The 23,470-nt window shown below is 46.3% G+C and overlaps 3 protein-coding genes and 1 pseudogene across 5 annotated transcripts; 3 read left to right on the top strand and 1 right to left on the bottom strand.

Annotated features, from left to right (window-relative positions):
- Positions 1 to 5,084: 5,084 nt before the first annotated feature.
- On the top strand, positions 5,085 to 8,768 carry LOC112890103 (GPN-loop GTPase QQT2-like). 2 transcript variants are annotated; one of them, XM_025956959.1, is made up of 7 exons: positions 5,085 to 5,390; positions 5,508 to 5,652; positions 5,776 to 6,002; positions 6,757 to 7,047; positions 7,268 to 7,473; positions 7,560 to 7,846; positions 8,184 to 8,768. In XM_025956959.1, exons 1-6 carry the CDS (start codon positions 5,373 to 5,375, stop codon positions 7,843 to 7,845), a joined length of 1,173 nt encoding a protein of 390 aa, XP_025812744.1. In that variant the 5' UTR covers positions 5,085 to 5,372; the 3' UTR covers position 7,846; positions 8,184 to 8,768. The 2 variants fall into 2 exon arrangements, with proteins under 2 accessions (XP_025812744.1, XP_025812743.1); XM_025956958.1 differs by having other exon boundaries at positions 8,150 to 8,768.
- Positions 8,424 to 10,831, bottom strand: LOC112890586 (annotated as a pseudogene).
- A 2,195-nt stretch (positions 10,832 to 13,026) lies between these two features.
- On the top strand, positions 13,027 to 17,797 carry LOC112890084 (fatty-acid-binding protein 2-like). 2 transcript variants are annotated; one of them, XM_025956930.1, is made up of 11 exons: positions 13,027 to 13,393; positions 14,033 to 14,628; positions 14,791 to 15,001; positions 15,427 to 15,502; positions 15,609 to 15,711; positions 16,366 to 16,434; positions 16,526 to 16,562; positions 16,657 to 16,731; positions 16,990 to 17,041; positions 17,127 to 17,171; positions 17,362 to 17,797. In XM_025956930.1, the coding sequence occupies exons 2-11, from the start codon at positions 14,105 to 14,107 to the stop codon at positions 17,457 to 17,459; spliced, it is 1,290 nt and encodes a 429-aa protein (XP_025812715.1). In that variant the 5' UTR covers positions 13,027 to 13,393; positions 14,033 to 14,104; the 3' UTR covers positions 17,460 to 17,797. The 2 variants fall into 2 exon arrangements, with proteins under 2 accessions (XP_025812715.1, XP_025812716.1); XM_025956931.1 differs by having other exon boundaries at positions 13,028 to 13,393; positions 14,026 to 14,628.
- A 1,292-nt stretch (positions 17,798 to 19,089) lies between these two features.
- LOC112890170 (ferredoxin-thioredoxin reductase catalytic chain, chloroplastic) lies at positions 19,090 to 21,967 on the top strand. Its single transcript, XM_025957046.1, has 6 exons — positions 19,090 to 19,442; positions 19,539 to 19,666; positions 20,945 to 20,994; positions 21,089 to 21,160; positions 21,529 to 21,589; positions 21,682 to 21,967. Exons 1-6 carry the CDS (start codon positions 19,334 to 19,336, stop codon positions 21,724 to 21,726), a joined length of 465 nt encoding a protein of 154 aa, XP_025812831.1. The 5' UTR covers positions 19,090 to 19,333; the 3' UTR covers positions 21,727 to 21,967.
- The last annotated feature ends 1,503 nt before the right edge of the window (positions 21,968 to 23,470 follow it).

The raw sequence follows: 23,470 nt of genomic DNA, 5'->3' as shown, positions 1-23,470 counted from the left end.
AAAACTGGTCGTGATTGTATATATTTTCATAGAAAATTCCCGTGGATGGGTACAAGTAGTGGTTGCAGTTTTTGAGAGAACAGTAGTGTTGCAGTTGCTGACCTCTCTTTTTATTTTTTTTAAAAGAATAGCAGGAGAAGCCTTACCTGTTGGAGAGAGGTTGGAAACAGGTACTAGTTACCCACAACTTTTATTCAGTACGTCCACGCCAGCGGCAAGGTGGTAAAGTACGGGTGAACGCAAACAAAAGGCAGTTTATTCACCTTCCAAACAAGAAAAGAGATGTGGATTTTTCATGTTGCAAATTGCCCTAGCGGGAAAGCAGACTACTCGTAGATCCATTTCGGCACAGCTTTGTAAATTGTTTCCCATAGTAGAAAGCGGGAAAGAAAATCTCCGGCCACTAACGATGCGGTCGGCAACAACTTTTGCGAAGATCAAAATTCAAATTCAGCTCCAAAACATAAAAATAGTTTCAGGCGGCAAGTGGAAATGGAAATCTAGTTGGGAACCTTTTTTCCCTTTTTGTAGTGAAAAAAATGTTTAGGATCTGTTTGGTTGAGCTGTAGCTATAAAAAAAGCTGTTGTGAGCTAGGAGCTGTGAGAAAACTGAAAGCTATGAGCTGTCCGGAGGGAGGCGGGTGCTGGAGGGAGACGGGTCTCCGTGCGCAGGAGCAGGGGACGAGTAGCCGGACGCGGAGGGAGGCGGGTCACCGGAGTGCCGCCGCAGCTCCAGGGGCGGTGCAAACCGTAGCGCCGCCGTCCCGAGACCTGCCGCGCGTGTGCAGAGTGGTGCGAGTTTTTTTTCACGAGGAAAAACGACGGGGAGAGGAGGAGATGGGGGGAGAAAAAAATAAAACGAAAGGGTATGTTCATAACCGATGGTATGGTGGGTAATTTCGAGCAAAAACTACCCACACAGCCATAAAAAGCAGGGGAGCTATTGTGGAAGTTGTACTACGAAAAAGCTCCAAAGCACCTAGGAGAAAGTTTTTCTTTTAGGTTTTTTGAAAAGAAAAAGCAGGTTGGAAGCCCAACCAAACACACCCTTAGTCTACTTTCCAAATACCGGACCACGCCAATAAGCAGAGGAACAAATAAAATTAGAGGCCATGTGCTTATCAGTGGACCCCATGTGGTTGGCGAAACCTGTTCACATACTAGATTGTTATTTACTCACCAGCGGAACACCACAAATTGTATGGGTTTGGTCTAGCCATGTTTGTTTCCGATTATAATCGACTTATCGGTGGAAATAAGCGATACTCCCGCCAAACGCTCTGCTTATTTTTACTTCTGTGGTAATCCGCTTCAGAGATTTATACTACAAGAAGTGTAAAGTAAGAAAAATTTCGAATCTAAACGTGTCCGAGAAAAGTGGAAACAAACAGGTCTAATGAAGCAAACCTTTTTTTAAAGAGAAATATCTCTTTCATGCTCTTCGAAATGCTTTTTACTCAAAGCTAGCGAGCCCTACATATCGAATCAAAGCTTCAGGCTCCACCACTGGCAGGAGACATAACAGATCATGGCCACTCACCTGGGATGAGTGGAAATCCTTTTGTGTTGTTTGTGCGTGTCCATCCATATTTCGCCCAAAAGATAAGCACCTGACTCCCGAGCAGCACTACTGTGCATCCACACACTGACAGAATGGTAGTCCGACGAACGTGAGCGTTCTGATTAAGAAAGGGCTCGTGCACAGTCGCACGTGCTGCGACAGTAATGCACGCGCTCCAGTGCGATCGACGCCGGTGACCGCAGGAATCCCGAGCACGTGCGCACGCGCACGCAGCCAGCCGCGACCCACGAGCCGCCGGGATCACGGGGCCGGACCGGACCCGGTGGCCGGTGCACCCCACGACACGCGCTCGTGACGCAACAGCGGCCAGGTGCCCCGGCGCCTGGCGACGACACGGCGGCAGGTGCCCGCTCGCCGCTCCGCGCCGCGCCTGCGCACGCGGCGGGGGCCGGCCGAGCCGATCCGGTCCGGCCTCCCCCTCACGTGCCGCCGAAGCTTCGGAACGGGGCCCCGGGGCCTCCCGCCCTCCCCTCCCGTGTCGTCGTGCGCCGCGCCCGTGTTGACTCGCACGGGCAGCTCCGGAACGGGCATGGCTGCTGATTTCCCACCCCGGTCCCGTCCGCGACGCCACGCACTCGAGCACAATCCTTCTCTGGAGTCAGACGAGGCGCTCGGGGTTCCGGGTCAAGGGGCCCTTCCCGTCGCCACTGTTGAAAGTAGAAAGTAGAGATTAAGATGGAATGAATAAATAATTTATTGATTGATTTATTGAATGAATAAATGATTTATTTACTGATTGAATGAACGATGTGACTACATATTTATAGGTATATTTATAGGTGAAAGGGTGTGTTTATTCCTGAAATGTTTATACCTCGCCATACCTATCTATTAAAAAATATCTTTTTATAAAGATGTGTAAATTAATTGATCGCTAATATAAATTTAATTCTAACAGCCACGTCGGGTCTGTCCTGCTTGCTCGTCCTGTGGGTGGGGAGCAGCAGGTGTGCCTGCCCTGTTGGGTCTTCTGACCGTTCCGGCCGGCCGCCGATCGGTCCGGGCAGCAACTAGCAGCAGAGGCAGAACTAGCGGGGGCGTTGACTGTTCATTTGCGGCACGTTTCTTATGCTCACACTTGTTGATGTTTACTGCTGCTACTACTCGTCTGTTGCACGGTCAACATGTCGTGCAACTTGAATCTTGGATGGTTGTGCTCGTCCGCTGAGACGTGTTCGGCTATTTTACATCCGGGGGCCCAGATTAGTCTAGTGGCACGATGAGTGGCTTCAACCAGACGGTCGCTGCTGATGGTTGGAGGCGTTCATAATGTAGCTGCAAGCGTGGTTTTTGCGTACGTGATCCAGTGGGCTGACCTTCGCAAATGGCAAGGGCTTATTTTTTTTTTCTAAGGGCAGTCGTTGGAATGGTGCCCTAGGCAGGCAGACAAAGAACAATGAAGCCTGGCCAGTCTGTGGAAACTGGAAAGGATTGGTTGCGCAACGTTTTATTCTTTTTATGGTAGCATCCGGTCCCTCTCATTAGTCATTACTGCTGCATTTTCAAAGCTACTGTGGTTTTGGAAACGCTGATCTAAAAGCAAACTGTAAGACAATTGAATGGTCGTTTGCGGCACGTTTTCTATGCTCACTTGTTGCCCGGCCGGATAACGTGTCGTGCAATTGAATGGTCGTTTGGGTAAGTCCTATCCTACTGCTGGGCCAGTTCAGTGACGCGTACGATGAATGGGCTTCCTTCAATCAGACAATCAGACAATCGCTGCTGATGACTAGAGGCGTTCATATTCGAGCGGACGTGTTTCTTCAGACTTGCGTGCTCTGGCGTTCACAAGAAGACATCCGTGTCGGAATTCTAGTAGCTAGGCAGAGACAAAGACCAGACACGCGTAGCCACTTTGCGGAAACAAATGGTTATGGTTGTTCAGCTTCATCGTTTTCTGGTAATAGCAGATCTGTTTTGGTCGTTCTGCATTTTGCAAAGACATTGTGGTTCCAAAACCTCCTGCAACCTGGTGTAAACGCAGCAGCATACTTCCGTAAGATGAACGGAGTGGTCCATAACTTTCTGAACGCGCTGCATGCATCTTTCTGGTCTTGGATGGGGTGCTCCGAAACCTGAACAAGTTCAGGGCGTCCATACTGAACCTAGGATGACAGGGATGGTAGTAGCTGCACGATCGTCGTCCCGGAATTTTATGCTTGCCAGCCCGGTTCCGGTTGGACGAAGAATCAAACGGCGACGGCGTGGAGACCGGAGGCGTCAACCGCGTCCGTGGAGAAGCGTGACCTCGTTTCCCCCGGATTCTGTGGGTGAACACGGATCAGATCGCCGGTACCGGCCCTGTATTGACTCCGATCCATGGAGCTTCAGCTTCTACCGCCCATTTTGGACCTACTCTACGGCTCTATGCCACACGGCGTCGTCTCATCCGTCGCCGAAAAAGCTGCGGCGGGCCGCATGTCACGCGCGGTTCCTCCGCCAGTCACCGGAGGCTGCGAGCCTGGAGCTGAGGTTGGCAGGTGGATTCCGGGCGAACGGGATGGGCACCGGCCGGACGGGACGGGCCAGTGAGACAATGAACTTGCGCGCCGCGCGGCCGTCGTGTGCGAGTGGTTGCGCCGCCGCCGAGTTTGCCCTATGCGACCGTCGTGCGCAAGATGCTGTGCACTGTTGAGATTCTACTGAAGATAACAGGATTTGGGGTTAAAGGCATATAGAACTGAATATGCTTTTGTGAAATGATGTCTTTATACTGCTGAAATGTGCTAAATAATGCATTCTAGATGCGATGCCTATTATTTCCGTCCCATGCTAACTTCCACAGAAATTGTGCTCAGTTCAGCCTGCATAGGAGTGTCAGGGTATTTATCTGATGCCATGCTGAATAGTTCAACTTAAATATATCGTTTCTTTTGTGTATATGGGAAATGCATTTTCCTGCTACCTTTCTTAGCTTTCTATGCACATACTTGCAGCCTTGTTACTAATTGGTCTTTGCAGGGTGGCCGCCGTGGGTTCGCAGTGGCGGCTGGCGAGGGCAACCCGTAAACTACCAGCGATGAAATGGACACCCGGTCAGAGTCAGGATCAAAGGAAGAAGAGTGCGCGGGCGAGTAAGTAAGGAAAGGAAAAGGAAAAGGAAAAGGAAAAGATAGCCTGTCGTGGGCTGACGAAGTTATGCTCTATCCCATAGGAAACTCAATTTTTTTAGAGCATAGAAAATTCAAAATTTGCGGAAAGCTAAGGAAGAATTGTTTATCTAAGCGGTGATGCGTGGCACAGTGCCACAGGAGCATGAAAATTCTGGCTGCATGCTTAACACGCTGTGTGATTGCTTGCCTGCGTTTACTTGAGTTTGGGAGTTTTAGCGCAGGGCCCACACCAATTGGCCCATTAACTGTCGCCGCAGCGTGTGGGCCGGATCAGACCATAGTGCACAAGCAGCATGTATGGGCCAAGCCCAGTGAACTCGCCCATTCAGCCTACCGTATCTGGTCGGCGAGTTCAACCAACCAACAAAGGTTCTGTACCCTCCCCTCACCCTTCTCCCACCAGCGCGGCCCCCCTCTACCGGCTACGGCCACCGAGGCAACCCTTCCCTCTCCCTTCTCCCACCAGCGACGCCGCCCTGCGCGGTCCTCTTCTCACCGGTGACGGCTGGCCTTCCCCAGCGGCGACGCCGCCTCTGCGGGCTAGCACGTCAGCGCGCGCCGGTGCCCTCCAGGCACGCGTCTGCAGGGCCGGCACCCTCCTAGGGTTTAGCGGCTAAACCACCGCGGCTCCGATTGACGTCGACTCGGACCCCGCCGCCACGAGCAAGCCTACCCAGATGGACCTCGAGGAACAGGCACGCCTCCGCCGCCGCCTCCCCCCAACACTCCCCTTGATGATTTTTCCCTTTGTTGATTTGGATTTAGGGTCATGGTAGTGACTGTTCTGCGCCCTTGCTGTCGAGCATGTGCAGACGGACGCGAAGGGAAAGGGGAAAGCAGAGGAGGGGAGCATGAAGAGCGAGGAGCTCGCGGACTCCATCGGGGGCCTCTCCATTGGCCCGGGGCGCACCAATTTCAAGAAGAAGCCCGTGATCATCATCGTCATCGGCATGGCCGGTGCGTCGAATTCGCCTGCCCACAGTTTAATTGAAGTTTTAGTGGCATGAATTGTGGAACCGACCCGTGGTGAATCCTCAACCGACCTGAGAGCAAACAGTTTTGGTCTATGGTGTCGTGCAGGGACGGGGAAGACGACCTTGATGCACCGGCTGGTGTGCGATATGCAAGCCTCAAACAAGAGGGGCTATGTCATTAACCTTGACCCTGCGGTGATGACACTGCCATTCGGGGCCAACATTGATATCCGCGACACCGTGCGGTACAAGGACGTGATGAAGGAGTACAACCTTGGTCCCAATGGTGGCATCCTCACCTCGCTCAACCTTTTTGCCACCAAGTTCGATGAGGTTGGGTGTTATAACCTATTTTTTTTATTTCACAAACGTGGGTCTGTTGTTCAGATAGTTTCTTAGTTCTGTTTGTTATCTTTCTGGTTCTATGAGTTCTATCACGTGTATTGTAAAGAGGATTACTTGATTTGACAATTTTGAACAACTTTGATAGTGAAAATAGAAAGTAATTTAAACATATAATCCATGTGAACAGGATAAATTTTCCTAGTATGCTGTGTATGGGACTAAATAGTTACTAGGAAAGCAAATCATTTTTTTACATGTATCTGAAGAGTTGAATGATAATTTATCAGTTGCAGCTTCGCAATCAATATTTAGATAGCTTCGGAGCTGCACTTGAACTTAGGGATAATTTTTCAATTTGCGGGTCAGGCATGGATCTTCCAGTAACAGGAAAGTGAATGCTCAGCAGTAGTAACAAGATGCTGTGCACTGTTGAGATTCTACTGAAGATAACATGATTTGGAATTAAAGACATAGAACTAAATATGCTTTGTGAAACAATGTCTTTATACTGCTTAAATGTGCTAAATAATGCATTCTAGATGCGATGCCTATTATTACCATCCCATGCTGACTTCCATAGAAATTGTGCTCAATTCAGCCTACATACGAGTGTCAGGGTATTTATCTGATGCCATGCTGAATAATTCAACTTAAATATATTGTTTCTTTGTGTATATGGGAAATGGATTTTCCTGCTATCTTTGTTTTGTTCAGCTAACATGACGTTGATATTCATTCGTAGGTTGTGTCTGTCATTGAAAGACGTGCAGATCAACTGGATTATGTACTTGTGGACACTCCTGGGCAGATTGAGATCTTCACTTGGTCGGCTTCGGGAGCTATCATTACTGAAGCTTTTGCATCAACATTTCCAACGGTTGTTGCATATGTTGTCGACACACCCAGATCAACAAGCCCTGTTACTTTTATGAGCAATATGCTTTATGCCTGCAGTATTCTCTACAAAACCCGCCTCCCTCTAGTCCTGACATTCAACAAGGTTGATGTCGCCAAGCACGAGTTTGCTATCGAAGTATGTATACCATCTATGATTTTCCTCTGTTGTTGATTCTATCCCATTTGCATCATGCCAAAATTGCAATTTACATGCCATGCAATGACTCTCCTTTCACTTATCTGAATTTTCTTACTGTGAAGTATGTGTATGTTCACCTGAGTTATCATGCTATGTATTCCACCAGTTTGGCCGCTTCACAATCTGGCATTAATACCTTGTTTTATTACTGGACCAGTGGATGGAAGACTTTGAGGCGTTTCAGACAGCTTTGGAGTCGGACAAATCTTATTCCGCTACATATACCCGTAGCCTCTCTCTGGTCCTTGACGAATTCTACAAGAATCTACGCTCTGTTGGAGTATCTGCGGTGGCTGGTACTGGAGTCAGTACATTTTATGAAGCTATAGAAGCAAGCGCCAAGGAATATATGGAAACCTACAGGTCTTGTTCCCTAAGATGAGATAGAAGACTAATGTGCCTGCACATACCTGCAACCTTGTTACTAATTGGTCTTTGGAAATTTCCAGGGCTGATCTTGACAAGAGGATTGCTGAGAAGGAAAGATTGGAGGCAGAACGCAGGAAGGAGAATATGGAAAAATTGCAGAGAGATATGATGAAATCTAAAGGACAAACTGTGGTGCTCAGCACTGGTTTGAAGGACAAAAATCCTGCTTCAAGCATGATGGATGATGCTGAGGATGAAGAAGATGAGGAATTTGAGGAGGAATTCGAAAAGTCTGGGTTTATTGTGGATGATGAAGACGAGGAAGATGAAGGAGAAGATGAGGAAGTGGCTCATTTTGGCTTTTGAGGTATCATAGTATTGCTCCATTTAAATTGAGTTTTACCAAATGCGGTCAGTGTGATATTTTGTCCATAGAGCTGCAGAACTTTAAATTTATATTAGTGTGATATTTGAGAAACAAACTTTTTTAGTTGCAAAAGCTCTGTTGAGTGCATGGATTGGAAGATTTATGTTCAATTTATAGGTTGCCAAGTGTGTCTGATACTGTATTTGCAACTCTGCTTATCTGCATAACGATGTTCTATGCTTTCAGTTCCAGCATATATGTTTCCGTATATTGTCGGCTGATACAAAACTTTGGTTCAATTAGTTATGGTGTGATTCTGCATTGCAATGAATGGCAGAATGGGATCCCTGGGGTGTTCCTGAAGACTATGAATGCGAGGTGATTGAAGATGACACCCCAATCCTTAAGCATGTTCCTCAGCACCGGCCTGTTGCTCTTACTGAGGAGTTCTTCAAGATACTTGATGCCGTCAAATCCGATCCTGCTCTGCAGGGTGATGCTCCTCCACAAGTGAAGGCATAAAGTTGGGCAGTCTTCACGATTGTGGCATTTCACATAGTGCTGCGCTGAGTAGAGACTAGTTTCTTGTGTCATTTGCCAGCAATGTGCTTGTTGTTCCAAGCAGAACAAATTTCTGGTGAGTACTATCAAACCCGGAGCAGTAGTTGTAGATCGGCAGAGGCTGGGGTGGCAGCGGCTGCTGGAGGTTGGGGAGGAAGTACGGCGGCAGGCTGTTGCTCGACTGCTGGGACTGGGAGAATGAAGGAGCGCTGAGAGAGCGACCTGGCCTTGTGCCTCTGGAGCTGGCTTCCGATCCAGCCGCCTCCCGGGGCCAAGGATGGGGATGTCGCGCTGAGCGGATTTCTCGCAGGTTGTACCGGCTGGGCTCTGAGCATGATTCAGTGCCGCGATGCCATACGCCTCTGCATCCTATTCTTCGGTTGCTGCGAAGGAGCATGATTCATATTAGCCCGGATGAGTCATGACTCATGATTAGAACAATCATAAAAATAGCCATTGCATGATGAAACATGAATATTATCTTTAAAGAAAGCTAAGAATATGATGACCATAGCTCCCTATATACTACGACTACATAAGCGTACTTCCATGCTAGACTCTGATATGAAAGGCTAAATTCGTTCAGTATATTCTTGGTACGAGGAGATGTCCGAATTACAGGCTCTTACCGAAAGTCCCAAGATACATACAGGTCCTTGTTGCCTGCAACACGGCCGATCCTCGCCTGCCAGCGTCCATGTTGGTGGTGTCTGACAAAACAAATCGAGGGAGTGAAGCAGACTATCACCGGCAACGAAGACATCGATCAATTGATGAACTCCTGCAACTGAAAGTTACATTCTTGTTGCTCCCCTGTAGATTGATGCACCTCTAGAAAACCCACTGCTATTCCTGAAGGTTGACATCATAAATTTGCAAGCGTACATATACAAACAGCCATGAACATCGTATGGTTGCAAAGTTACAAAAATACCTCCTCAGTGAACCTACAACATCTTGCCTACGCATGTTCTGCATATCCTCAATCTCTCTGATGTAGTTTTTCTCTCTAAAAAGAAAGAAAAAAAGCTCCTTTTTCAGTCATATATCACGAGCAAAGATGCGAGTACATCTACAAAATTCTTCGTGCAGCATAAAAATGGAGAATAGAACATAGCTCAACCAAAAAGTAATATGTAACCAGACATTTCTCAGTTCACAGCCAGAATAATTGAGTTCAAAACAGAACAAGAAATTGTTGTGGGAATCTAATTCTGGTGCATGGTAAATATATTCATAATGTAGCTAAACAATTGAGCGATTTTCAGAATGGCTTCCGATCCCCAAACAAACTAAGCATGGGCTGAATCAGATTAAATTGTATTGTTCATATCTTATTTCCAATGCAAGTACAAGTAGTAGCGCAGCATGAGTAAAAGTGGTGGTAAGCCACATCAAATCTAACGACATAGTTTATGGTTTTCGATTCCTACTCCAAACTCATATTGCAACTCATTGCCATATATGCACAACAGCTGCAAGCAACAGCGAGTCAGTCATATTCGGAGCATGTAACAGTTCCCTGTCTTTCCCTCAAAGTCATGCATGCCTGCCCAACCAGATTCTTGAGTTGAATGCCAACATTCCAGCTTTGCATATCACAATCCATCTATCGTACGTGTTAATACCACAGGAAAACCTGTTCATGTACATCTAAGCAGCGCGCGCATGCTCAGACACCTGTTTGGTTCTTCGGGGCTAAATATAATTCTATTATATCGAATGTTTGAATGCCAATTAGGAATATTAAATATAAGTTAATTATAAAATTTATTGCATAAATGGAAGCTAATTCGTGAGACGAATCCATTAAACCTAATTAGTTCATGATCTGACAATATTGTGCCACAGTAAACATATGCTAATGATAAATTAATTAGGGTTAATAGATTTATCTTATGAATTAGTCTTCATTTATACAATTGGTTTTACATTTAGCTTATATTTAATACCTCTAATTAGCATCAAATATCCGATAAACACCAACCAAAAAAATCGTCGCTACGGGCCCTGCCTCTCTGGTCTGTTGGCGCTCTAGCTATCGTTGCAACTTGCAAGAGTCCAGGCATTTGCAAATTCAAAACCCGGACGACGTACGGCAGGCCGAAACAAAACGGAAAACCTTGGCGGCCCTTGCGCTTCTGGCCTTCCTTCCTGCACTGCACGTGTTGTCCCAGAGGCCAGAGGTGCGCCTCGTACCGCCCCGTCCACCTGTGCCTGGCCCCACACGTGCGGCGGCGGTTAGTCATATGAATTAGTTAATCACGCTTACTCGCGCTAAGCGCATCGGCTGGCGACCACCGCGCACGCTCACGTACCTGGTCAGCCCGCGGCGGATGGAGGTCCGGCTGCCGGTGTTGACGTGTTGTGCACCAGCGGCAGTGCAGGGGAAGGTGGCGCGGGCACGGGCGCGGGGACTGCCATCCGCAGCGGCGGCGGCGGTTGCGACCTCCTATGAAACCGGCGCGGGAGTAGTCTGGGGCGCGATCGACAAGGATCCGGCGGCGGCGGCGATCGCGACCCCCCACAAAACTGGCGCGGGCGAGGATGGGGGGAGAGTGAGAAGGGTCCGGCGTCGGCCGCGACGATGGCGGTTGTGACGGCACGTGAAGGCTGTGCCACCTGGGCTCCAAAACCCTCGACGGAGGTGAAGCAATCGCCACCGCAGCCGTTCACCCCAGGGCACAAGAGCAACAGGAGAAGCGTCTGGTCGACGGCAGCCCCGCCAAGGAGAGTGGCGTCGACGCCGAGGAGGTCCTTGTCCGTGAAGACGTCGTCGAAGGTAGGAGCAGCAGGTCGTGCAGGGCCCCTGTCCCGTCAGCGGCCCGTAGGCAAGCGAGATTGCGCCGTTCGTCGGCGACGACATAGCCAGAATCAGCCTAAGACCCGCCCTCGCTGGAGAAGAGAAAGGAGAGAAACAAACGCGGAGCCGGGGGAAGCGGGCGGCGGGGCGCTTGCGGAAGAAGTGGTGGAGAGCCTTAGGAAAGACGGTGGGGAGGGGATGGGCGGACATTTATAGGCCCAAGGGCGAAAATGATGGGGGGAGGGCTCCGCTGGTCTTGAGGCAAAAAAAAATGGAGAGAGGGTGGGACCGGACAGAAGAAGAAGAAGCTATGGAATGGAAGGAAGAGGGGCCAAAGGGGTGGTGGGGTAGGTAGGTGCTGGGATGGGGAAGTCTCTATTAGTGGTGGGTCCGGATCTTCCGCACCTGGTATGCTAGGATGTTTTAGCGGCGACTGCGTAGTCCGGTGAGCGATGACCATCCTTCTGTTTACGAGTTCGAACAACACCTCTTGTGCAGTGGTCTCGGGTTTGACTATCTGAATAGAATCAGTTCGAAAGAAAATCTGAATGGAGTTGGTGTGGTAAATGCAAGGAGAAAAGAGAAAAAGAATCAGTACAGTACATGTGTAAGTCACAATTCAAAGGTATTTTTTTTCTATTGGCTAGCAGCACAATCTCCTTCCTCTCTAACCAAAACGATGTTTTTTTTAAAAAAACCAAAACGACGGTGGAAGAACTAGGATGGTCGCGGATGATTAGTGTAAGAGAGTGACTAAAGAAAATGTATAAGTAAGGAAACATACAGGACATGGTCAATTCCCTTCAACGTTGGCCCCACCACCAGGAAGATGCCCCATGTTTTCCTTCATCGACACGTGTGAATCGGCATGTGCTTCGTTCATTGGCCAATGTCCATCTTACTGTATGTATCAATGTGACATGCGGTATCATGCAAGTCTAGCATGATCATTACCACGGTATTTACTACCACATCACACAATGCTTAGCTCAGGGTGCTAGGCAACACAAGCGAGGTTGATTGTGCGCGCGCGCGGTACGATTGGCTGATCGGACCAGCTGAGCGAGTGTTTTGGGACATCCCTTCTTCTACTTAGAAGCCTGATTAGTTTAGCTCTAAAATTTGCACCGTTAAAATTTTAGCAACCATAAATTTTGGCAATTATTTGGTTGAAATTAGAAAATAGCCCATCTCACAAATTAGTTGTTAAAATTTTAGCAAAAAAGTTCTTACTGATATTTTGACCTGCCCTAATCTTAACGAGCTAAATTTTCAAATCAAACTAATCGGACTTCTTTGATTGGAAGAGGAAAGAAAAAGAGTTATGGATTGGGTTAGTACTTAGAACTTGGATAGAAGAGCTCTACCTGAGATTTGAGAGGCAGCTGCTCCAAACTGATCGTTGCAATTACCTGTCAAAAAGTCAAAGCAGGAGCGAAATCAAATTGCCGGCGAAATCTCTGAACACGTCGGACCCGCCCGTTTTCAACGTGTTTCAGCCGCCGTCCGCGTTCCTCTCTCCGCGGTCGACGCGCGAGACCTCACCACCCCGGGGACACGTCACATCAACGGCCACCGCCGGCCAACCTACTCGCTCGACGCCTAGCGGCCGTCCGATCATCCCGAGGAATATCCCCGCGGTTCCCCGACCAGGACCAGCACATTCCCGGAACGGTCGGAACTTCTTACCCCGGCCCCTACGTTTTCAGCGTATCCGATCAGGATCCAGACATGAACGGAGAGGAGGGCTTGGACATAAATCTAGGAAACTTTGCGTGGCCTCCCGGCGAAAAGTAAAGGAGGGAAGCTACCGAGCCCTATTTCACGTTCAATTAGGCGGCGGAGAGAGGGGAGGAGGAGGAGGAGGAAAAGCCAGCGTCGGAGCACGAGCACGCGTTCTTCGCCTCTCCACCCCACGGGAGGGCGAGGGCGCGGCGAGCCGGCGAGAGCGAATTCGGATTTGGGGAGGCAGAGGGAACCCCCGGAGCAGCTCCTTTTCGCCTCCCCATTTCCCTCCCGATTCGGATTCCGGGCCGCGGCTGCTTAATCCCGCGCCCGTATCCGCGATAACCCGTCCGCCGGGGGATCGTAGGTGCGGATCGTTGGCGGTCTTCCCTGCCCCGCCTCTCGCCCTTCGCCTGTTTTTGCCGCGGCATCCTCTCCGGCCGATTTGGAGCCTACAGGTTCGGTGATTCTTCGAGCTTTTCGTCTGCGGTGCGATTTGTGATGGGGAAGATGTGAATGCGGGTGGGTTTCGTGGAGGCTTGTTGATCCGCGTCGGGGAAATTGCATATTTTTTAGACTGGATTGCTGGTCATCAGAGTTATGTTTTTCGGTCGTTGGGATCGTGAGGTGGCAGGGTGGTTGGTGTTTGCTAGGACGGATTTTGGTCGCAGAGGAAAAAAAATTGCTTGGCTGGCATAATGGTCATTTTAATTCAATTTTGATACATGAAGGCATTGTGCTCAGGTAATAGTTTTGCGTGATTATTTTGGTCAACAAAGGACCTTTTTGTAAAAAAAAAATCTGGTTTTACTGAAATATTGCTGTTAAAGCCTGTTTAGCTAGCGAGATTATGTTCCAGGTCACCTATGTCAGTTATATCCCTTCAAACTTCTTTTATCATAATTTTGTAAATTTAGCCTATTAACCGTTGACTTGGTCAAAAATGTCGCAAGAGCAAGGTCAAGATTGAATAGTACTCCAGGTCACCGGCGAAATATTTTATTTGACATCATATGCATATCCTTGCTAGATACTTGTACTTTCTTACTGTAAAAGACCTCTTTATCTGATTCATCTTACTTTATTCCAGTTGACAGATCGCTAAATTTTCCGCATTCCCAACATTCAACTTCCTACATTCAGAAGCCTGTGTTTTGGAAGGACGATTCATGATGAAGCCCAATCAGTTAATTCTATCCAACCTTGATATTGACAAGGGATATGTATACAAGTTCCCATCAGAGCTTCCATTGTCTCATGACCTTGGTTTGAGTTTGTTTTCACATGCTGGTTCCGTGGTGGGGACTTCTTTAAGACATCACCGGAAAATTTGTTCTTCTGGAAATGTAATGGTCCATGGAGCTTTCAATCGCCTCAACAAGTTCTCCAGAGCTCTCTTTTTCTGGCTTTCTAGACCATCTGATCCTAAGATTTTCCACTGGCTGTCAGCTATAGCAGTGACCAGCTCTAGATCCTGTCAGTTGCATATGAAGCAAGTGAGCTCCCACATGCAAAATTTGACTAGATTGCAGTTGGGGTTTCTAGTAAGAGAAGAGCAAGCAATACAGCTACTCTTAGCTAGGCTTGCAAACGCAATGATTGGGCGATTGTGCAATGATTTTGAGAAACAAGGCGCCTGCAATCTACTCACCCTTGCTGGCACTGCTGCTGTCGCACCGCCACTCGAAAATATGTAAGGCCAATACTCAGATACAATTGTTTGTACTTGTGATGCACTCTCCTTATTCTGTTCTGTTCTTTCCTCTCATTCTTTTTCTTAGCTTCATCATTCGCTCTTGTTTCTGTTGTATATCTCTCTCAGTTGACTGATCCTTTCCTTGTTTGAATGGACAAGATCGCCAATAATGCTTGCAGAGGCTATCACATTAAGAAATACTGATGGTTATATCAGCAGACTGGTGGACCAGCCTTATGTAGAAGGAAAGTGCCGAAGTTGTGCCTCTCCTTCTGTGCCAAGTACTATATTTAAAGAAGATGCCATTGAACCAAAAACTGGAATCAAGTTTCCAGCATTTCTGGAAGATGACTCCAGTCCATCTGCACCGGTACTTTTCTTTTCTTTAGAATCCTAGCTTCCCTTGTTTCATAGAAATTGATTTTGTTTCTTATGTATAGAAATTGTTGTAATAAAACCCACCTATGAATGTACTACTTATATAGTCAGACAAGTGGTGAAGCAAGATCCAATATATTAATATAACCAGCTGGAATATGTCATACTTGTTTGTTTGGTGTTATCACGATTTTTCTTTGATGATGTAGAATTTGAAGTTTACATGACTATGTTGTGTATAATGATTTATTATTCATACTGTATCTGCATACTCCAATTGTTTTGTGGATTGTTAATAACTTGACTTGCACTATTCAGTTTTGGTCTATCACTTTCCAGTTTTTATATCATTCTGTCAAAATTCTTGGTGTTGATGCCTCCTTTTGTGACAGTTCCCATTGATGGTTGAATTTGCAGGTCCTTGTTGGGATAGGTTTCAAAGGCATGAGAGTAATGAGGGTCAAGAATTTGAACCTGTACGCTTTTGGTTTATGTAAGTTAAAGAATTTTAAAATTGTTTCTGTTGTTTGTATGATTTTGGCAATGAATACTGTCTATTTTAGAAGCTTCTTTTTGTTGCTGATGAAATTTTCTCATAGATATGCAACCGAATTCTATTCGTGAGAAGTTGGGTCCTAAGTATGCTTCTGTTCCAACGGACAAACTGATGGAGAACCCTGATTTCTATAGAGATCTTCTCAGGTATGTTGAGATATCAGTATATCACCATTCCTATATTGTCGTCAGAGTTTCTTTGGTGATAATTCTCTAAGTTTGTTACTTACCCTGCCTATTTGGAAAGGAGGTTTTGGGATCCAATTTTTTAGGGTTCATAATACAACCTTTTCTTTCTCAAATACTTATAGTAAAACTTAAATTAAATCCTAAAACGTCTACATCAATCCTCTTCTTCCAAACAGGGCTCTAGCCCCTTTTAATGTGACTGCACAAAATTTAATTGCCTTGTTAAGTACTATAGGATCCAAGTTTTGGAGCATCCACTGAGCTGGATATGTTATTGTGCTAGGTGGTTTCTGGGAGCACTGCATACTTCCTATCAGTTGATATCTTATCATTAGGGTTCCTGCTTATATCTACATGAGTATTTGTGTCATTCATGTCAGCATGTTTTTGACAATGATACATAACAGATAGGTGCTCATGCAAAGCTCACAGCCTCACTCACATAAGATCACTTCATCCTCAGAGTGGACATATTTGTTCAGGGGGCAAGTAGACTCTAGGCTTCTGAAAGCTGACACTAAATTTGTTGTTGTAAAAGCATGATACGAAACCCAATAGTTCTGCCTATACATTCTATTATCCACTAACAAAACTTGTATTACCATTTTCCAGGGAAAACCTTGATATGAGGGTTAGGTTGGTAGTTAACTACAATGGCCTCAGCGTTGGTGCAGTGCGAGAGTAAGACAAAAAAAAACTTTCGTTTCACTTTTCTCCCTGAAAATATAGTCTTTGCAAGACGAGGCTCACAATTCTCTTATTGTTTTTGCAGTGTGTTTGAGAAGTCCCTTGGCCTGCGTCTCAAGAAGGTACTTTGTGGCTCAGTTGCTACTGCACTTCTTTACTAGTCTGTAGAGCGTAGAACATTAGACTTACAGGCCTTTTATATTTTCATTCAACCAGATGAATCCTAACACAGACTACCACTGCTTGAAGACCTTTGGTTCTCACTTCACGGAAGATATCGCCATACCTGTGGTAAGGTCCACCCCATCGTTTGGTGCCCTGTAACTTTAGACATTATCACATGACTAGTTACCTACACCCTGCGTTCCTTGTATAGTATGCCGTTGAAATGTATAGTAGGTTTATAATCCAGGAAGTTTTTCCCTCGGTGCATTTTATAAATCGATTTAGGTCTGAATATAGTGATAAAGTGTTGTTGATGTTGCCCACTCTGCAGTCGTCCTTTGTGCTCAGCTTCATTACAGTGATAATATGTCAATATAACTGCAGGGTACAAAAATCGACTTCTGTCAAACATCAGATGGGAAGCTAATAACAGAAAGTAAGTAACTTAGGCTAGCTAGAATCTTTTGAATTGTTCTCCACTGTAATATTGGATCGGTCTTGACAAGAACATCTCTATGCAGTTGATGGGAAACAAATTGGTGCTGTTGAGAGCAAAGATCTTTGCAGTAAGTAAAAACTTGCTAAGTAAATATTTACAGAAGATGCTATACTTTTTGCACTTTGCTTTCCTCGTACTCTTGAGTCCCTGAACATATATGAAAGTGCTGAAAGAGAACACTACGGATAAGCTTATATTGAGGAAGTAACTTGTGCCTCTTTCACATTTGACTAAACTGCTTCTTGTTTGATGAGCAGAGGCTTTCTTCGACATGTATATCGGCGATTCACCGATTTCATCGGAGGCCAAGAAAAAGGTTGCCCAGAACGTGGCTGGACTCATTGCAAGAAGCTGAGGAAAGCGAAAAAGGGCAGCTGGTCGAATGATTATTTCATTCTTCTGTACAGTTAGAGAGGACTCATATGAACGGGAAAATAGGCGAGAACCATTGTAAGTATATAGAGTGATCTGTGTCTTGTAAACAAGGCAGGCAAAAGTTCCAGTGTATATGCGGAAGGTTAGCATCTTCAGTTGTGCAAGGACCCCCATCCTTCTTCTTTTTTTCTATTCGGATGGGCCTTTTTGCTTCTTCGTAGCTGCTGTATCATGTATGCTCCCATTGAGCCAGGAGTTGTAAAACATTAAGAATTGAAGATGCTTCTTCCATGAAATGAAAATGCAAGCCTTCAAACCTGTCTCGTATTGGGTTGTGCGCGGTTTTGACGCTTCTATGCCTGGCACGCTGGCAGCTCGGCTCGTGCCGCTTTTATTCACAACTGCTCAGCAATTACTCGATACGGAGAGAAAAAGAAAATGTTACCCATCATTGGGGCACGTAAGTAAGGTTTAGCATGTGTTTGGTTTGAAGATGGATTGTATCCATCCCTGTATTTTTAGGTTGGATTCAATCCGGCTTCAACCTGCCTATTATTTGATTGATTAGAGGGATGGATCCAGTTATTTTAGAGGATGGCATGGATGCCACACCGTTAGCAACAGCCATCCGCGGGCCCCACCTGTCATCCTATTTTTTTTTTCGTCTGCTCGTCCCCTTCTCCTCTGGCTCTGCCCCGCACCGACCGCTGCCGAGTAGCTGCTGCCTCGCGCGCGCTCGCCCCTGCCGGCCGCGACGCTGCTTGCTCCTCCCGGGCCGGCCGCGCTGCCGCTCGCTCCTCCGCCCGAGCTCCGCGCCACGCCGCCGCTCGCTCCTCCGCCCGACGCTGTGCCCCCACCTTCTCTGCCCCTCCTTCACGGCCGCCGCCCTTTCCTCGGCCGCGGCGGCGCCCCTAACCGGGCCGCGCGCCGCGCCCCCACCTTCCTCGATCGCGGCAGGCTCTGCGGCGCCGCCCCTGCCCGGGTCTGCGCCTACCGCTCACCCGCCCCGCGCTCGCGCTGGCCCGAGCGAGACGGAGCTGTGACGGGTTTGAAGTGGGTCGGAATGATTCCTCCGATTCGGAGGACCCATTCCAACCCGGATCTCATGCGAATATTCCTACGTGGGTCGGACCCGATTCATCGAAACTCCCAACCAAACGCACACGCTGGTTCAACCGGGTCGAACCGTCCCAATCCAGCTGGACTCTGCAACTAAACACATGCTAGTATTAGGTGTGAGAAAAATTCAGATAATTACCTCCTACTTTCTCCGTTAAAATATAGATCATTTTGATAAATTTAAATTTGCTATATATCTAAAGAAACATATACTTACATATATTGTAAAATTTATATATTTAGATTTGCCGAACGACTTACAATTTTAAATGTAGACGTAAATAAAAATCGGTTCACGATACGATCCACATAATTATCTAACAACTTCGGATTTGTCCCTTTTATTCTCCTGTAGAAAATCGCTGTTTGAGCTGAATTTTTCGGTTAGGATACTTTTCACACACCGCATTTTGGGTTAATATCACTGAGGGCTTGGGATATTTTCTCCCACGCGGCCGCACCTGACACCGCATCGAGAATTCGCGTTGGCGCAGGCTCTCTCCGTCTCTATCCACGGACCACACGCACGGCCGCCGCTGCTCCATCCGCCTCTCCATCCTCCATCCTCACGCTGCCACTGAGCTCCCCAAGCCCCTCACCAGCCTCTGCTCCCCATCTCTCCGCTCTGCTCTGGGCCATTCACTCACGCAGCTCTCCTCGCTCCGCTCCGTTCCCCTCCGCCCAACCACGACCGCGAGCGCCTCCTCCAGATCGGCGGGTGGGCACCGGCCGGCGATGACATCCGCCGTCGCCACCACCGTCGGGTGCGGGGGGCTCCCCTTCCGCCCGGCCTCGACGGCGCCCACAGGACGACCCCGCGGCAGATGGGTTGTCCGAGCTCAAGGTACGTTTGGGCCGATCTCCCAAATTTCTGGGACGCACATTTTTACCCTCCCCTGACTGGAATCGGGACGAACTGAATGGAATCTGGTGTTGGCAGCCGCAGGAGCGGAGGCAGCCTCCGACGACAAGTCGGTGGAGATCATGCGCAAGTTCTCCGAGCAGTATGCCCGCCGTTCCAACACCTTCTTCTGCGCGGACAAAACCGTCACTGCCGTTGTCATCAAGGTTAGTATACCACCCGAAAGTCCTCCACTCCCTTCTCCTAGGTACTAGCTGCTGCGACCCAACCTTAAGGACATTCACTCAGCCACCGATTAACACCAAGGTTTAGAGTATATTAGCAACTCGGCACCAGGTTTTTCTTTAGACAAAGAGGAGGGTATTTGGGGTACAGGTCGGGGGGAAATGGAAGCAAAGAACAGGAGTGGCAATAGGCTGGAAAGAAACAGGTGATTGTTGGAATCAGAGGATAAGATTTGGACAGTGTTGATGCCATAAGCCGATAAAGCTTAGGAATGAGCAGAATTTTATGAAAGCCAGCAAACACAAACACATCATTCCTCCATCACAGCTAGGTTAAACCATGTCTTAGGAATACAACTAGATACCTGCGCTGGGAAGATGGAAGCTACTTCATGCTAAGAATAAAGCTGAAATAGAAAGTAAACACTAATCCCACTGTCGCCCTCATGATGAATCAGAGAGAACTAATCCCCCCTGCCTTCCTTCTAGATGCCTCAGCTCCTGTCTTTATGACCTGAGGGTGGTAGCTGTGCAGAGGATAGTTAGACGGTGGATGATAAGGGGCAAACTGCCTCCGCCTTTTGGTACAGGGGCTGTGCTGCAGGCCTGCAGTTCATCTGTACTAGGTGGCCACAGGATGGCTCCATTATTCATCCAATTTCTCAGTTAACGTTTTATATTTTATTCTTAAAAGAGAAGAATAAATATGATGAATGGAATAGGTGCCGATTTAAAATGTAAATTTATTTTATTGACAGAAGATGCTTTAAAACGTAAGGAAAGTCAACACAGGCTGTGGTTGAAAATAACCATGGGGTCAAGGATATTTTATTTTCTTCGACCAAATCCAGAAGATGACCTCCTACAGTTCTATGAGCTGTGGGTTGATGGAGGATCTGTTAAGCAGATTAGGGTTAAGGATATCAGCTTCAGTGCCATTTTAGGGATTGAGGAAATGTGCACTACTATATTGTAATAAAGCAGCAAGCATATAATCTAAAGCACATGGGTACGCTAGTTACCAAAAGGGGGAAAAAGAAACAAAGGACTGTGTTAGACCGAACAATCCTCATTCTGTGATTGGTAGAACTTTAACAGCTGCTGTATTTGTTGAGTGAAGTCCTTTACTTCAGTTTTCTTAGAGCAATTATCATCTTCTAGTATATATAGGAATTCAGTAACTGCTTAATTTTAAAGCATATATGATAATGCTTATTGTGTCTTCATCATTTTGAGTAAAAACTATTAACATGTTTGCAGGGACTTGCTGATCACAAGGATACACTCGGAGCTCCTCTATGCCCTTGTAGGTAATTTATCATTTGTATTTTCCCCCTCAATTGGTCGTCCATTATTTGTACAACATGCACTTATTTTTGCTAAACTTCATGTAAATCTAACCAGGCATTATGATGACAAAGCTGCCGAGGTAGCACAAGGATATTGGAACTGCCCATGCGTTCCCATGCGTGAGAGGTGTGTTTGTGAACTATGCTTCCAACTTTCTTTTTTTGATAGTGCATAGAGGAAATATTGCCACAGTGCTGTTTTATGTTTAAAGTAGTGCTGCACTTTGCGGAAGCTCTTTTTCACTTCTTTATCAGATGACTGATCGGCCTGCTAGCTATCTCTGAAACTATCCCATAGCATTAGTATCGACTATGAATGCCTTACAAAAAATGCGAAGTACAACCTGTCGTATATTGATATTTTTTTAATTATTTCTGGTAGATAACTTCGGGAGTATAATTTTTGGTTCTCTTCCCTTGAAAGGAAAATCATAAACAACAAACTATGTGCTGTCAAGAAGGATCATTTCTTATGTGAGTGGTCTACTTTTGCAGGAAGGAATGCCACTGTATGCTTTTTCTTACTCCCGACAATGATTTTGCTGGAAAGGACCAGGCATGTCCCTTTTGCACACTTTACCCTGCTATCTGCATCCATGACATCTTAGCGCAAATCCCTCAATGATTTTACTTGTGTACTTGTGGCAGGCTATCTCCTTGGAGGAGATCAAAGAGGCGACATCAAAGTTCTAACCCCGTGTATTTTTCGCCAAATGTTTACTTGACAGCTAGTTTTCTTTCAAATGCACATGTACTTATGTAGTAGCATCTATAAGATATGCCACCGGAGAAATTTTTTCATAAGATGTGCAGTAAACAGCACTTCCGAGGGCTGTCGACGTGTCGATCCTATATGGCCATAAGAGCTCCTTTGTTGTATCTGGGCTCCATTTCTTGAATTAAGCGTATGGAATACGTCTGTTCTTGACTGTTATCTCTGGGCTTCTTGATTTTTTTTCCCTTGCTGTTTGTAACGGTGGCCTAGAGCACAACTAAAAACAATTGATGCAAATCTTGTCAAGTGAGGTGCGAGCGGATCCATGTGCAAGTTGGCTACTGCCCTACCCACCACTGACTGTGGGCTGGACGGCCTCACAATTCAGTGCCTATCATGCGGCCCATCGCAGCAGGCACCATGCCGGCGTTGGTCGTGGGCGGGCCTGGCGCCGCGTCCGGTGCTTGCGCGATGTACCCACAGTCACACTATGAGAGAGAGCAGTAGCATTCTGCACTATGGTGTTTTGATCAAGTGCAGCTGATCCAAACAACTAGATTATGGTGTGGATCATAAAAATCTAACTACCTAGATTTCTATGATCTCATCACCCAATTAGTGCAGCTAGCTAAACCAACCTATGATCCCATAATTTGGTCTCACCTAACTAAGAGTAGATAATACTACTACCTAAATTCATACAATTCTACTCCCTCCGTCCCCAAAAAAAATGCAACCCTCGCTTCCAAGAAGTTAAATAATTTCAAGTTTGACCAAATTTATACAAAATAATATTAGTATTTATATTATAAAATAATTATTATTAGATTTATCATGTAATATATTTTTATACTAAATTTATTTGGAGAGATAAGTGTTAGTAATTTTTTTTATAAATTTGGTCAAACTTGAAGGTGTTTGATTCCTCAGGATGCGAGAGTTGCATTTTTTTGGACGGAGGGAATATAGTCTATGGATCTAAATAATCTAGAGTTTTAGATCCGTTTGTTTCCTCCCTAGACTATATATGATTTACCATGATCCAGGCACAGGTAAAATGCCACCATGGACCACAAATAATATGAAATAAGCTGCTATTTTGGTGTCCATGGTGTACTATTACCATATTATTATTATCCTTAGACCATAAACTAAATTATATAATCTAGATGGCAAAAAACAGACCCTTAATATCCATGTTTTCATAATCTCTATTCATAATCCAAATAGGTCCTTATTAACACCAATATTTTGAGTTGTAATATTTTGTACTCCCTCCATTTCAAATTATTGGTCATTTTGATAAATATAGATACATAGATTTTGATATGCATCTAGAATTCTAGATATACACTATGTCTAAATACGTATACATAGTAAAAATTATATATATATATTTACCAAAACAATCTGCAATTTGGAATGGAGAGAGCAGATGTGTGATAAGGATATATACACGTGGACGAGTCGGACAGTTAAGTTAACAAGTTTCATTAGAAAAAACAACCACCATAAATCTTAGTTCACGTTGTACAAGCGTCATACATAAGTACCTTCTTATCCTGGAAGAAAAAGGAGGCACGGGAGTCACCCTGCCGTTTCAACATATTAGTGCCGCTGACATGTCTGTTCACGTTTGCTGCTGCTATGGGCCGTTTTGCAGGCTGCTTTAGTGTTGGACCGTCCGACGATTGAACTAAGCCCAATAGATCATCATGTGCG

This window comes from Panicum hallii, chromosome 4 (genome assembly GCF_002211085.1).
Source record: "Panicum hallii strain FIL2 chromosome 4, PHallii_v3.1, whole genome shotgun sequence".
Taxonomy (NCBI): Eukaryota; Viridiplantae; Streptophyta; class Magnoliopsida; order Poales; family Poaceae; genus Panicum; species Panicum hallii.
Note: the sequence above shows the minus strand (reverse complement) of the source record. Positions and strands in the feature narration are given on the sequence as shown.